At 40.6% G+C, this 12809-nt stretch overlaps 1 protein-coding gene across 1 annotated transcript in view; it reads right to left on the reverse strand.

Annotated features, from left to right (window-relative positions):
- Positions 1-1629: 1629 nt before the first annotated feature.
- pacrg (PARK2 co-regulated) overlaps positions 1630-12809 on the reverse strand; it is a 117810-nt gene continuing 106630 nt past the window's right edge. Inside the window, exon 5 of the mRNA XM_007889317.2 lies at positions 1630-2234. Coding sequence (XP_007887508.2) covers positions 2074-2234 — 161 coding nt within the window. The 3' untranslated portion in view covers positions 1630-2073. The remainder of the gene's footprint in view (positions 2235-12809) is intronic.

Genomic DNA, 12809 nt, shown 5'->3' on the forward strand with positions numbered 1-12809 from the left:
TCCCTCTGTGTGGCACATGCAAAATGTTACTGCAGCTGCCTCCATGCACATTTTTGCACAATCCCAATGCTTTTCAAACACAGCCCCCGGAATTTCCTTTGCCACTTCCAAAATTCAACCTTGCTGTCTCTCATTAAAGCAGTAAAACAAATTCAGTGGTAGAACAATAGAAGAAACATTTAATCAATGGTACAGTGTTGTAGGGCACAGGCTCATGTTTGTGATTTCCTGCATTTTGAATATCCAATCTTGGCTAAGATGACGAAGATTGTAGTTAGGTGCTTCTACAAAAGGCATGATGAAATAATCAGAAGGCTACTCACTGCTAGATTATGCTGTTCATTTGATTCAATGCTACCCTGTACCATCCAAATACTATTCAACTCTATTGTAGCCTAAAACACTTTGCTGGTAACTGTGCTTCTATTTTATTCTAGAGTCTTTTAATTTTACTGTACCAAAAGGACTGCACTGGTGTTCTATTCTGTGACATCTTTCTGCTCCAGAGCACTTCACTGCTGTTCTAGTCTACTGTTGCTCATTCTACTCTGCAAAATCTTCTTGCTAATTCTTACTGCTATTTTCAATCGAGAACCGCTTTATTCCATTCTTAAACACTATTTGTGCTCGCTTTTCTCTTATTCGAATCTGTTGAATTCTAATCCTAATAATTCTGCTGCACTCTACAAATCCATCTGCTGGTACTAATATTTGTACTGTACTCTTGCATCAATCCTAGGGCTTTGTTCCACAGCAGCATTGGTTGAGACCTGGAAATATGAATCCTGCCCACTCGCTGAGAAAGGACATGTTCTGATTCCCAATTGTGGCAGGCACAAGGGCGAAAATGTTTTTTGGGTGGGAGGGAATGATCAGAGGTTTAAGCAACCCTTTTACGCTTCTTAGTTCAAAATATTTTGCACTTTGATTTTCCATCTAATTTTCGCTTGTTAATTTTATTATGAAATGGCACTGTTACTCCACTGCTATTTTAGTCTATTGCTCTTCATTCTTTTCTGCAACACTATTGCTTTTTCAATCTAGAGCCCTCTTATTTTATTCCATTGCATTGCACTCTATAGTCATCCTCATTCTAAACAGAACTATGCTAATAATTTTGCTGCACTGTACTGCTAATAATTCCACTACACCATACTGGCTCTAATTCTACTACATTGTCCTGCTAGCTGCAGTGATCTGCTAATTGTGCTATACTGTACTGCTAATAATTCTGCAGCATACTCTGCTAGTAATTCTGCCACGCTGTACTGCTAATAATTCTACCACATTCTACTGCTCATAATTCTGCTGTATGCTAATATTTGTACTGTGCTCTTCCATCAATTTTAGTGTCCCATACCAGCATTGGTTGAGGCCTGGAAACGTGAAACCTGCCCACCCTTTAAGAAAAGAAACATTTTGATTCCCATTGTGGCATGTACAAAGGAGAAAATCATTTTTTTTNGGAGAAGAGGGAACGACCAAAGGTTGAAGGAAACATTTTATGTTTCTCAGTTCAAAATATTTTGCACTTAAATTTACAACCTCGTCTTCAGTTCATTTTATCGTTGAATGCCACTGCTGCCCGAAAAGAGTAAGTTATTTATCTAGTGAAAAGCATCACTAATGTTCTAGCTGGAATGCTTTAATGCATATTAGATGTTACAAACAACAGAATCATTCAGAATGTTTTATCTTTCGTAGCATATAATCACTGAAACCAGCAGATACAGCGGCTTAACTGGGATTCAGCTACAGCACACCTATAAAACTTCCATTCTAAGTTCTCCAGTTAAAATCTGTGAAATCACCTCCAGTCCAGGGTGAGTAGACACCGAATGACAATGAGCTAATTGTGTACGAAAATTACTTTTATTGTTCAGAGCCTGAGATTTCAGTCAAAACTTCAATGTGCACTTACATAAAGAAGTATTGTAACTATTGAGTAACAAACAGACAAGAACACCATTGTGGTTCATGCAGAGGTGTTATCATGCATGATGCTCCACATAATCCATTGATTCATTAGAAAATTAATACAACATACTTAGTTTGCCCTGTTTATTCTCCTAATCAGTTGTACATGCAAGACTCATAAGTGGGGATCATATACTTGATGTTAATGAAGGCGTCCTCCCCTCCATACAGCTCAAAGATCTCCAGAGTCTCCTGAATGAGGTCTCCTATGTTTTCTCTCTTCTGTTGGCTGTAGTCAATGCCATCTCCTGTGTTGACTAATGATGGAAAGAAAATAAGTGTTAAAACCTTGCAGTGTGCCAACTAACTATTAAAATAGGGCATCCCTGTCAAAGGAATCAAATATAAGCTTCATAAAATCATATTCAATTACTGGACATTTATGTATAGTCCATCTGGATTAGTGAGTAAAGAATAGTTGAATACAGCACTGTCAACTACTCTTGCACCTGTTAACACTGCAGATTTGTTTAATTATGAATTGCCAGGAAATTAGATCCTTGGCTCCTTCTATAAACAACTTTTCTAATTCAATGTTCTTATCCGTGACATACATTATTAAGTGTAGCTTTTAACATTTAAAGGCTTTTAATAAACACTTTCTCCATGTCTGAAAAGCGCAATGATGAAACACAAAGATCATTTCTGCAAACTAACTTGGTGGTCTGACTGGAAGAATCTATAATATGCTTCAGTTCTCATAGCTGTTTAAATCCAGGTTATCTGCAGGCATCAAAGTCATACAGCAATAGGTCTACACCATTGTGCAAGATCAAAAAAAACTGAATTTAACCAGCAAAGATAGGAAGATGTAAGGATGATAATATTTTTGTCATAAAAAATTCATAATAAAATAAAACATCCTTCTTTGCAGAAATATAAAAAAGGTTAACTGGACAATTAAGGAACTGAATCATTGTCTTCCCGGATGAACATCATACTGTACTCTCTTTTACTTGCAGACAGTTGAATTCATGAGAAGAATCTAATGTGTAATTGCTGAAATATGTTCAGTTGTAACCAATCTATCCTCTGTGGAGGATATCATGTGCACTTTGATATGCACAATTAGAAATAATTAAGTTATTGCTATTTGATCCCACACTCATAGGCTAAAAAACTACTGAATTAAATAGCATCACTGCCTACGTTTTAAAAAGGCAAAGCATTTTCAATTAATAAGAAAATCAATTAAAAAATTAATTGCATTTGATATCGCGCCTTTCACTCCAGGAGGATGTCTTACAGGACTTATTGTTCTGTGTCACTATACTATAGGTGAATGTGGGAGCCACAAACAACCATGTTGAATGATTAATTTTAATTGGGTTATTGTTGGTCACACCACTGAGAAAAAGTCCTTTCTCTTTTCGAATATTGCCAGGGGATGTTTAATGTCTGCTGAACAGGCAGTCGGGCATCTCATCTGAGGAACGGCATTTCCAACAATGAGGCTAAGTCACTGGAATGTCAGCGAAGACTAAGCGAGTTCAAAGTCCTGACATGAGATTTGAACACACAACTCAGACTTATGACTCAGAAGCGAGAGTGCTACCAACTGAGCCAGACTGAAAAAGCTGGCTGGAAAAAAAAAATAGCATTTTTCTTTCTCCAAATGTGAGGTTCCTGCAATGCTCCTGTCCCTAAAACTGCAGGAAGGAACACAGGGTATGTGATTGGTACTCAGTATTCCTTAGTTCTGGTTCAGCTCTCCAGAATGGAGCAGTGACTAAAAGGTTAGAGTGTCAGTAAGAAACAAGAAAAGTGACCAGTTTAAATTTCACTCAGCAAATGTTACTAGAAACTAATTTGCAGCATTTCTTAATAGAATTCCTCAATACGAAATCCAATTAGAATTCCATTAACCTGAAGGAATGCTGTTCTGGAAGTGAATTTCATAGGAATGGCATTCTGATAGGTTGGCATGACCTATTTCCGGATAATGGAAAGGAACCTGCAAACACTTTATGAAGGAACCCCGTTAAGAAAAACCCACAAATTATATCCCTTTAATATCTCCAAAAAATTAAAATGTATTGAAGTCAGTTTTGGTTGGAGGCACTTAGTTCTGCTGTAACTACTTCGATATGGCATCACACAACAATAAGCAGGGAAAATGTTTGCAAACTTGTACTCTGGGGACCTGTAGCAGTTGTGTGCTGAGGGATGGCTATTTTACTTCTTCTGTAAATATAACAGCTTTTTCATTGCTTTGTTTTAGATTTGGGAAAAATATAAAGGCTCAAGAACATTGTTCTTTACTTGCACATATGAATTAGGAATGAGAACAAGTTTTATATATTTTTTAAAACTTATACAGTTTTCTTTATGAGATTCCCTGTGGTTTAGTCTGCTCGAGATCTCTTTATAGCTACCGTATTTCTGTCCTCTGGAGCTCTCTCCTGCTATCTCAGTGTACTCTGGAGCTCTCTACTTCTATTTCTGTCTACAATATTCCTCTAATGTTACTGCTGTTGACTCTGGAGTTTTCTTACTGGTATTTCAATCCAACAACAACAAAATTACATTTGTATAGCACCTTTCATGTCGGGAGGACGTCCCAAGGCACCGGATAATCAGTGTTTTGGACCCACTCTGTTGCACTCTATTGGTATTATTTCAATGCTTTTGTTTTCTACTTTACCACACCCTTCTGCTATTCAACTCCACTGTTGTTCATCTCTACTGCTGTTCTATTCCACAGGATCCACTTATATGCAGTTATCCTACTCTATCAAGTTTTGGCAAATAGTGAACTGCAGCCTTATCTGAATTGATCAGTAAGTTTCAAGTATTCTCTGAGGTTTAATAAAACAAAAATGGTTGTTTTATTCCTTGTGGTTTATTTAAACAAGAGTTTTGAGTAATGTGTGGAAGTTACGGGTTGTATTCAATGAATATCCTTTGGAATTAAATAGCATTCATAAAACAAATCACTGCTAATTGACAAATGGTTCAAATGTAGCATTTTGACTCTCTTCAGTTGAAGTGAGTAACAGAAATTCCAAATCTGCTCTTTTCTGCAAAACACAAATTCTTATTTTTGTATGGAAGGTTATCTAACATTTCTGTTTGATCCTGTGCAGCAAAATATTAATTTAGCAAAAACAGCAATATTCTTACAACTCCTGTTCCTAGTAGCTATCAACGGAATGAAACATGGCTTCAAGTGATTTTGCACTGAACACAGCTTTTGTGCTGAGAAAAGAAATGTTCTCACTGTAGAAAGCACTGGGAACAGATTCACAAGATTCTGAATGTTCGTCACAACTCTATGCTAGACCTTGAAACTGTTGAATTTTACTTCATACCCTGTTTTCTGATAATCAAGACATTATTAATAGGGGGAAATGCTGAATGCACAAAATGTACAATTCATTTGGGGAGTGGGGAGTAGTTTCTGCTTCAGGCTACTTTATCCATGACCTGGTTCTTTGAGTTGTGAGCTCCTGTGAAATCTGTGAAAAGCAGTAGTTAAACCCTAATTCCCATTCTGTGTATGAGAAAGAGCACATTGTAGACAAAAGCTAATTCTTAAAACATGGCTACGTCATACCTGAAGGCAAAGAATACATTGAATGAGGGAAGACTTTTGTTGCAATGCTTTGTACACTGGGTTCAATGTTGGATCATTAATCACAACCCTGTAGAAATATTTTCAGCTAAAGTCATTAACTGGATTTGAAGGAACCAAGGAAGTAACCAATATTGCTCAACTATGTTACTAATTTATGCAAGTTACTGTTTAGTCAATGACAGAAAATTAACTAGATGATTACAAATAGCATCTATCTGTCCTTGTTTGCCTATCTGGGTCAAAAAACAAATCAATAAAATCTAAAACGCATTACAGGAGTCCTGTAGCTCAGTGGTTAGAGCTCTTGCCTTGCAAGCGAGAGACCTGGGTTTGATTCCCGGTGGGGCAAAACTATAGGCAAGTTTCCTTACTCCACACACCTGATAATAATCCCTCAAGAAAAAAAATAATAACAATTTGGTCAATCAATCCACATCTGTTTGTGGAACACTGATGTGCGCAATTGGCTGCCGTGTTTCACCCACAAATACACAATCAATTCACTTTACAGTATATTCTGTGAAGCTCTTTGCGACGTCTCAAAGACGTAAAAAGACTATACCAAATGCCAGGATTATTATTATTTAAGTCTAACAATAATTCCAAATTGTCAAAAGGCAATGCCATCTTAAATTAGAATCTCAGAGAATATGATACCTCACTTACTATTAGGTTTGAGTCCAACAGGGTAAAGTGGATGGTGGTAGAATTATATAGTACTAAATTAGAGCGATTTTAAGTTGTCTACAAAAGCTTTATCCAAGAATATGTGAATTAAACATAAGTCATTATTTAAATATATATGCACATTTAAGCATGGAATTATATGGATGCTGGCTCCTGTTAAAAAAATACACTTTGAATTATCTTTTATGGAGTAAACGGGCAACCGTTACCCTTTTTCCACAAACATGGCTTTGAAAAGGCATTTATGTTCGAATTGGAGTCAGGATTTATGTATCATAGTTCATGTTTGGGAAGACTAGAAGTACTGAAGCATGATGTTTCAGTGCGAACCAATTACTTCCAGAATGCCACCTCATTGCTCAGTGTGTATAGAACTGCGTCTCAGCTACATTCAACTAACTACTGTATCTACACTTATGAGGAGTAGATTTACTCTATCCATGTAGCATTAGGGAATCCAGAATTTGGCAAATTGTTGAATTCATTCTGATATTTAAACTACAGTTTTCTGTAGTTCTTAAAAGAACTCAACAAAAAAACGGCTTCAAGATTAAAGGCTATATTAAAGAATTTGTCAAATTCTGGAAGCTCTGAAATGCTACGTAAATAGAATAAACCCTGATGCAGGTGGAATTTCTCCCCAATAAAAAACTGATCTGCATTGGGGAAAAGAAAACTTGCTTGGTGTAGAACTAAAGCCAACACAGCCCAGTTTAAGTAGTCACTTGTCATTGCAAGTAGTCATTGTGGTACTGTTTATGGGCCTTTTCTTCCACGCTTACCTCAGCACCTTTGGAGGATAGTTTCATTTTATAGTGCCTTCTCACATCAAAAATCTCAAAGTGTTTCACAAGTAATTACAGTGACTGCTTCTTCTAGGCAAATCTAAGTTAAATAAGTAAAATGTTGTTGTTCTCATACACTGAATCAACATATGTTTCCAGGAGGAGTGATTGCCTTTTCAGCGAACCAGAAAGAGAGGGGGTGAGATGGAAATGTAAAGATAGAGAGTTTCAGAGGTTAGGGGCGTAGAATCTGAAAGCTTGACTCCTGATGGTGATGCAGGCAGGGCGAGAGATGTGTAGCATGCACTTTTTGACTGAGTGGAGAAGGCGATCAGAAGAATGAAGTTGGAAGAGATCAGAGAGTGCTAAGGGTGGAAGGGATTTGTAGGTGATAGTGAGAACCTTGAAATCAATCCGCAGGGAGACCAGGAGAGAGTGGAGCCTGGCGAGGTCTGGGTAATGGGCATGTAGAGTTTGGAATGAATGGGTGGGGATGTAGTCAGTGGAATTTTGAATAAGTTTTAGATACAAAAGGGAAGACACTCACAAATAAATTTAAAAATAAATGTAATGTGGTGTGTGTAAAAAGGTCCTGGAAACTATGAAAGAGACACATGTTTGGACATAAACAAAAACAGAAGTCACGGGGAACACTCAGCAGATCAGGCAGCATCTATGGTGAAAAGGAAAGTGAGTCAACGTTTCGGGTCCAAGACCCTTCATTAGAAGGTTTATTTCCGATTTCCAGCATCTGCAGTATTTTGCGACATGTTCAAACATGTCGCTTATAGAACAGAACTTTCCTGCAAGCAAGCATCTTGCTGTGTGTACAGTACTAACATTGTAAAACTGGTCATTCGCTTCATGGCTATTTGTGGGACGTTACTATTCACAAGCTTGGCTGCCACGTTTGCCTAGAAATAGACACTCAGTACACTTTACAGTAACAATCCTGTGAAGCGCTTTGAGACCTCTCGATAACATGCTGAGGCGCTATACCAAACACAAGGATTATTTTATATTATCTTACTATCCTCTGCTGAATGACAAGTTGCAGTAACAGTATCTTAAATAACTATTTGCACCTCATGACGTAAAGTGCATCACTTCCAAGGAACCAACCCCATGTACATTACAGCAACCTGTGAGGACTTGGCTCTGGTGAGATATTGCCTCAATCTGTAATTCCTGTAGGTCAGTGTGACCTATATGGAGCTCCCAAAAGTAGACGCAGTTTATATTATAAGGCACTTTTGCATTTGAAGAACAATAGCCAAGCGGTATCTATCAAGTTGGAAAGATTGGATTATGGATTGGAGAAGACCTTTCTGATTAAGTCCACTAGTCTCTATGGCCCTGCATTGTACGGAGTCTGAAGGAAGAAACAGATTATTCCCATATCCTGTCAAACGGGTGCGTCCCTCCAGGGAGAGAGTGCACATTCCATTCCAGACAGGGAAATTTCCACGTGTAGGTGGCATCACACATAATGTGGAACTCTCAGTCTGCTTTTGATACTTTTTACAGCAGTGAGGGATTTCTACACGTGTCAGACACCAGTTGACCCTAAAAAACCTTCTGAAAGTTCGACATGTATATGGCAATTCCTATTTGGCATGGAGTATGCACTTTCTCCTCAAAAGATTATATCCTGCTTTCTGTATCCCAGGTCTCTTTGGGTTTGGGATGGCTCCAAGGTGATACACCTGTCATTGGAATATTGGGATTGAGTCGATTCTCTGTGGCATCTCAGTAGTCCAATGCCAGATCCACAGTACTCAAAGGCACTGTTAATGACAAGCCTGGCTTGTTGGGATGTCCTCCCAACATGAAAGGCGCTATACCAATGTAATTTTGTTGTGTTGTTGTTGGGGAGATTTGGAGGAAGAGACCAGTCACTGGGCATTGGCATTCTGCCCACTCAACTCCTGCTCATCCTGCAAAACAGAGGCCCTAATGGACAGGGTGATCCAAGTTGGATGAGCAGCGGGAAACTTGTGTTGGCCATGGCAAGCTGTGTGATTTTAGCTGGTTAAACTCCAGCAGTGTCCCAATGCACACTCAAGCTTTGGTTTTTGTCAACCTAAGCCTAATATTTTATGAGACTGGATCAGCAGTGTATGTCTCTATGCAGAGGCGGTGAATGTTTGATTCCAGACAAACTGAAAATGTCATGCATGTCTAAAGTTCTTAGTAGTTTAAGTTGGATAGTTTTAAGCATGGTGATGGGTTTCTGACCAAAAAAAAAACATGTCTCATATCATATTATATGGTTTGAAGTTACAGTGCATGAAACAATTTTTATAGTATAGATCACTTTTTTTTCAAACCTCACTTCATATTTAGATACTCAAACATTCAAAACATGCAAATAGTATTTATATAATTGGAATGACAAGCACAGTGAAGAGGAGCATGGGGTCGACAATATAAAAACTGCAAAGTCTAGGAACCATTGCAAGATGAACTTGGAGAGGAGGCGTGTGGGCCATCAGTATAAGAGTACGTGCAGTTTGAGTCAGTCCCAGGATTATACAATGAACTCTCAGTCATGCAGGCCCTACATGAAAGGACTTCGGTTGGGTAGTCTTAACCTTAAATCACTGAGCATGGGTTCACAGTACTAAACTCTACTTTGCCTCCTTCCAGTACCAACTCCAGGTCCGCCAATGTTCTATCAGCTTGTCTGGCAGACATCAGGGCCTGGATGAGTGCAAACTTCCTGCAGCTGAAAATGGACAAGAAGCCATACTCCTTGGCTCCTGTCAATGTCTTCACTCCTGTGGATCTGAACTCCTCAACCTCCCTGGGCTCTCCCTCAGACTCACAGAACCAGTGCGCAATCTAGGCATCCAGTTCAACTCCCCCTCATCCGGTCCCTGACCGCTTTCTTCCATCTCTGCCACATTGGGCACCTCCGACCGTACCTTACCCCAAATGCAACCGAAACCCTCGTGCATGCATTTGTCACCTCCAGCCTGGATTACTCCAACGCACTCCTCCCCGGTCTCCCCAGCTCCACTATTCACAAGATCCAGCTCATTCAGAACTCTGCTGCCTGCATACTGACCCGGACCAAACTCCGTACCCCCATCTCACCAGTTCTGGCCAGGCTGCACTGGCTCCCCATTACCAAATTGATCAACTTCAAGATCTTCACACTCGTGTTCAAATCCGTTCACTCCCTAGCACCTCCCAATCTCTCCGATCTCCTCACTCCCCACCCCATCACTTGGCGCCTCCGCTCGACTGGCACCCGCTTCTTGCTCATCCCTCGCACCCCCACCCCACCATCGGAGGTTGTGCTTTCAGCCACTATGCCCCAAAACGCTGGAACACTCTCCCTCAATCCCTCCGCCTTGCCCCCTCTCTCTGGAAACGTTCATGTTCGACCATGCTTACGGCCACCTCCCCCTACCCCTGGCTCGGAGTCAGGCTCCACCACTGTTACGTGCTCTGAAACGTTCCCCTGCATGGAGGGCACTATAAAGTGTAAGTTGTTGTTGTTAAATACACCATAGATTGGAGATGTGTGAGAAATGCAAATGACACTTCTGTAGTTCCAGAAAGAGGTATTCAACTGTGAGGTATCATAGCCAAATCTGATCCTCTTTGGTCCCGTTCTCTTCAATATCTATATGCTCCCTCTTGGTGACATCATCAGCAGACAAGAGGTCAACTTCCACATGTATGCGGGAGACACCCTGACTGACATCCTGACAGAATGTCTGTTAGACATCAAGTCCTGGATGAGAGCTAACTTTCTTCAGTCGAACGTCAACAAGACCAAGGCTCTCCTGATTAGCTCCCATCAGCACCTCCACACCTCAGGCGCTGACAGCATCACCATCCATAGATATATACTCCACCTCACTAAGCCAGTCCAGAACCTTGGGGTCTTATTTGACCCTCAACTATCCTTTCTCCCCCACATCTGTGCCATGACCCGCTCTGCCTTCCCCCACCTCCACAACGTTGCTCGGCTCCGACGCTATCTCACTCCACAGGCCGCCGAAACCCTCATACATGCTTTCATTACCACAAGGCTTGACTATGCAAATTCCTTGCTTGTCGGCCTCCCCAACTCCTCCCTCCACAGGCTGCAGATCATCCAGAACTCTGGCGGGCGGGCCTTCTGTCACTCTGTTCGTACCCTCTGGAGCTCCATCCTGCAGTCCCTCCGCCACGCCCCCTCACTTGCCTCCTTCACAATCCATCTCAAGACCCTCCTCTTCAACTGTGCTTTCGATCTCCTTGTTTCCCACCTGCCCTCCGCCCTCCCCGATCCCGACTCCCAGCTCGGGTCCGAAACTCTGTCTGTCCAGCGCCTTGGGACGTCTTCCCAACATGAAAGGTGCTATACAAATGTAATTTTGTTGTTGTCGTACAATCTTCCTCTTGCACAATGAAGCTGCATCAATTACCCTCCCTGATTCCAGCTGTTGGTTATCCTTTGTACAAAGAAAGTTCCTGGTTTTTATCCAAATATTGTCTTTCATAATCCTAACCTCCAACCTCCTGACCTGCCTCCAGTCCTTTTTGTAATGAATCTCTAAAATTTTCAATAGTCTAATACCTTTGATTTCAGACCTTACCTTTACACATTGTGTTTACACAGCCTCAAGCACAAGCACTGTTCTTAAAAAAAATGCATTCCTGAAAATGTATTTGACTGAGTATTGTGTTGTGCTAAGGAATTTGTTAACAGATACAGATCTTGTTGTAACATGGAATGCTTGTGGACCTCCTACTCTTGTGTGGAATCTTTCACAACCTTGTGGAGCTCGCTAAAATTGAACATACCACATTAGGCTTGCTAAAATTAAACCATATGCAATAAGACTAAGAAAAAGAGGGAAAAAAAATGACTAATGCTGGGTTCAGAGAGTGCGGGTGAGAATAAGAATTCATAATGCAGACGCGGAGGCCTTGACAACAAGGCAGCTCTCTTATCAATGAACCAATCATTTGTAAAGGCAGTTTCTCTTCAATTTCACAGGCACCAGACTGGTGACATTACTGCATTCCATGAGATGGTGCCACATGTGGGGCAATGTGCCATTGTGTATGTGGTGCAATAATGCTAAGAATGTCCTACCTCAGTCATGCTCAGAACTCTGCTGGAGCCCCAAGAAACCAGACCTGCAACTGAATTATGATACCAAAGGACAAGAGTTGACCTGACTTTGGCCTTAGGCCTTAGGCCTGAATATTTGTGCTTTTTCCTATAGATATTTAGCTGCTGACCTAACTTATTATGGGCATCAGGAGGGACGTCATTGCAGCTTATGCCTGCTGATGTTGCTATCGCTATGAATTTCATTGTGCTTGAGAAACAATTGAAACGTTGCCCTACTATTTGCTCCTCTGATGGGAGTGGTGAAGGCATATCAGACAGCAGCACAGGCACTTCCGTAGGTCCCTCAAACCGAGTCAGTCCCTGGGTACAGTGGGGCAAGCTTCACCCAGCACAAATTCTTCAGACCTTGGTGTATTCCATGGCAGTCACAAATTATGGAAACTCTACTCAATTCATTACCCTAGATATGTCATAAGAACATAAGAACTTGTTAGACAAAAGAAGACCGAGGTTCATCTAGTTTGCCTTCTACCATCCTGGCAGTCACTTGACATGTCATGTCCCAAACTATATACTGTATCACGTTTATGAAAACTCACAAAGCGTCACTACATCACCGTATGTAACTAAGTGCAAATGAGACTAGTGCTTTTGTTCAGTGAATCCAGTAATCCATGATTTGGCAGTGTTGCTTGCAAATTTT

This window comes from Callorhinchus milii, unplaced genomic scaffold (assembly GCF_018977255.1).
Source record: "Callorhinchus milii isolate IMCB2004 unplaced genomic scaffold, IMCB_Cmil_1.0 Scaffold3, whole genome shotgun sequence".
Classification (NCBI taxonomy): Eukaryota; Metazoa; Chordata; class Chondrichthyes; order Chimaeriformes; family Callorhinchidae; genus Callorhinchus; species Callorhinchus milii.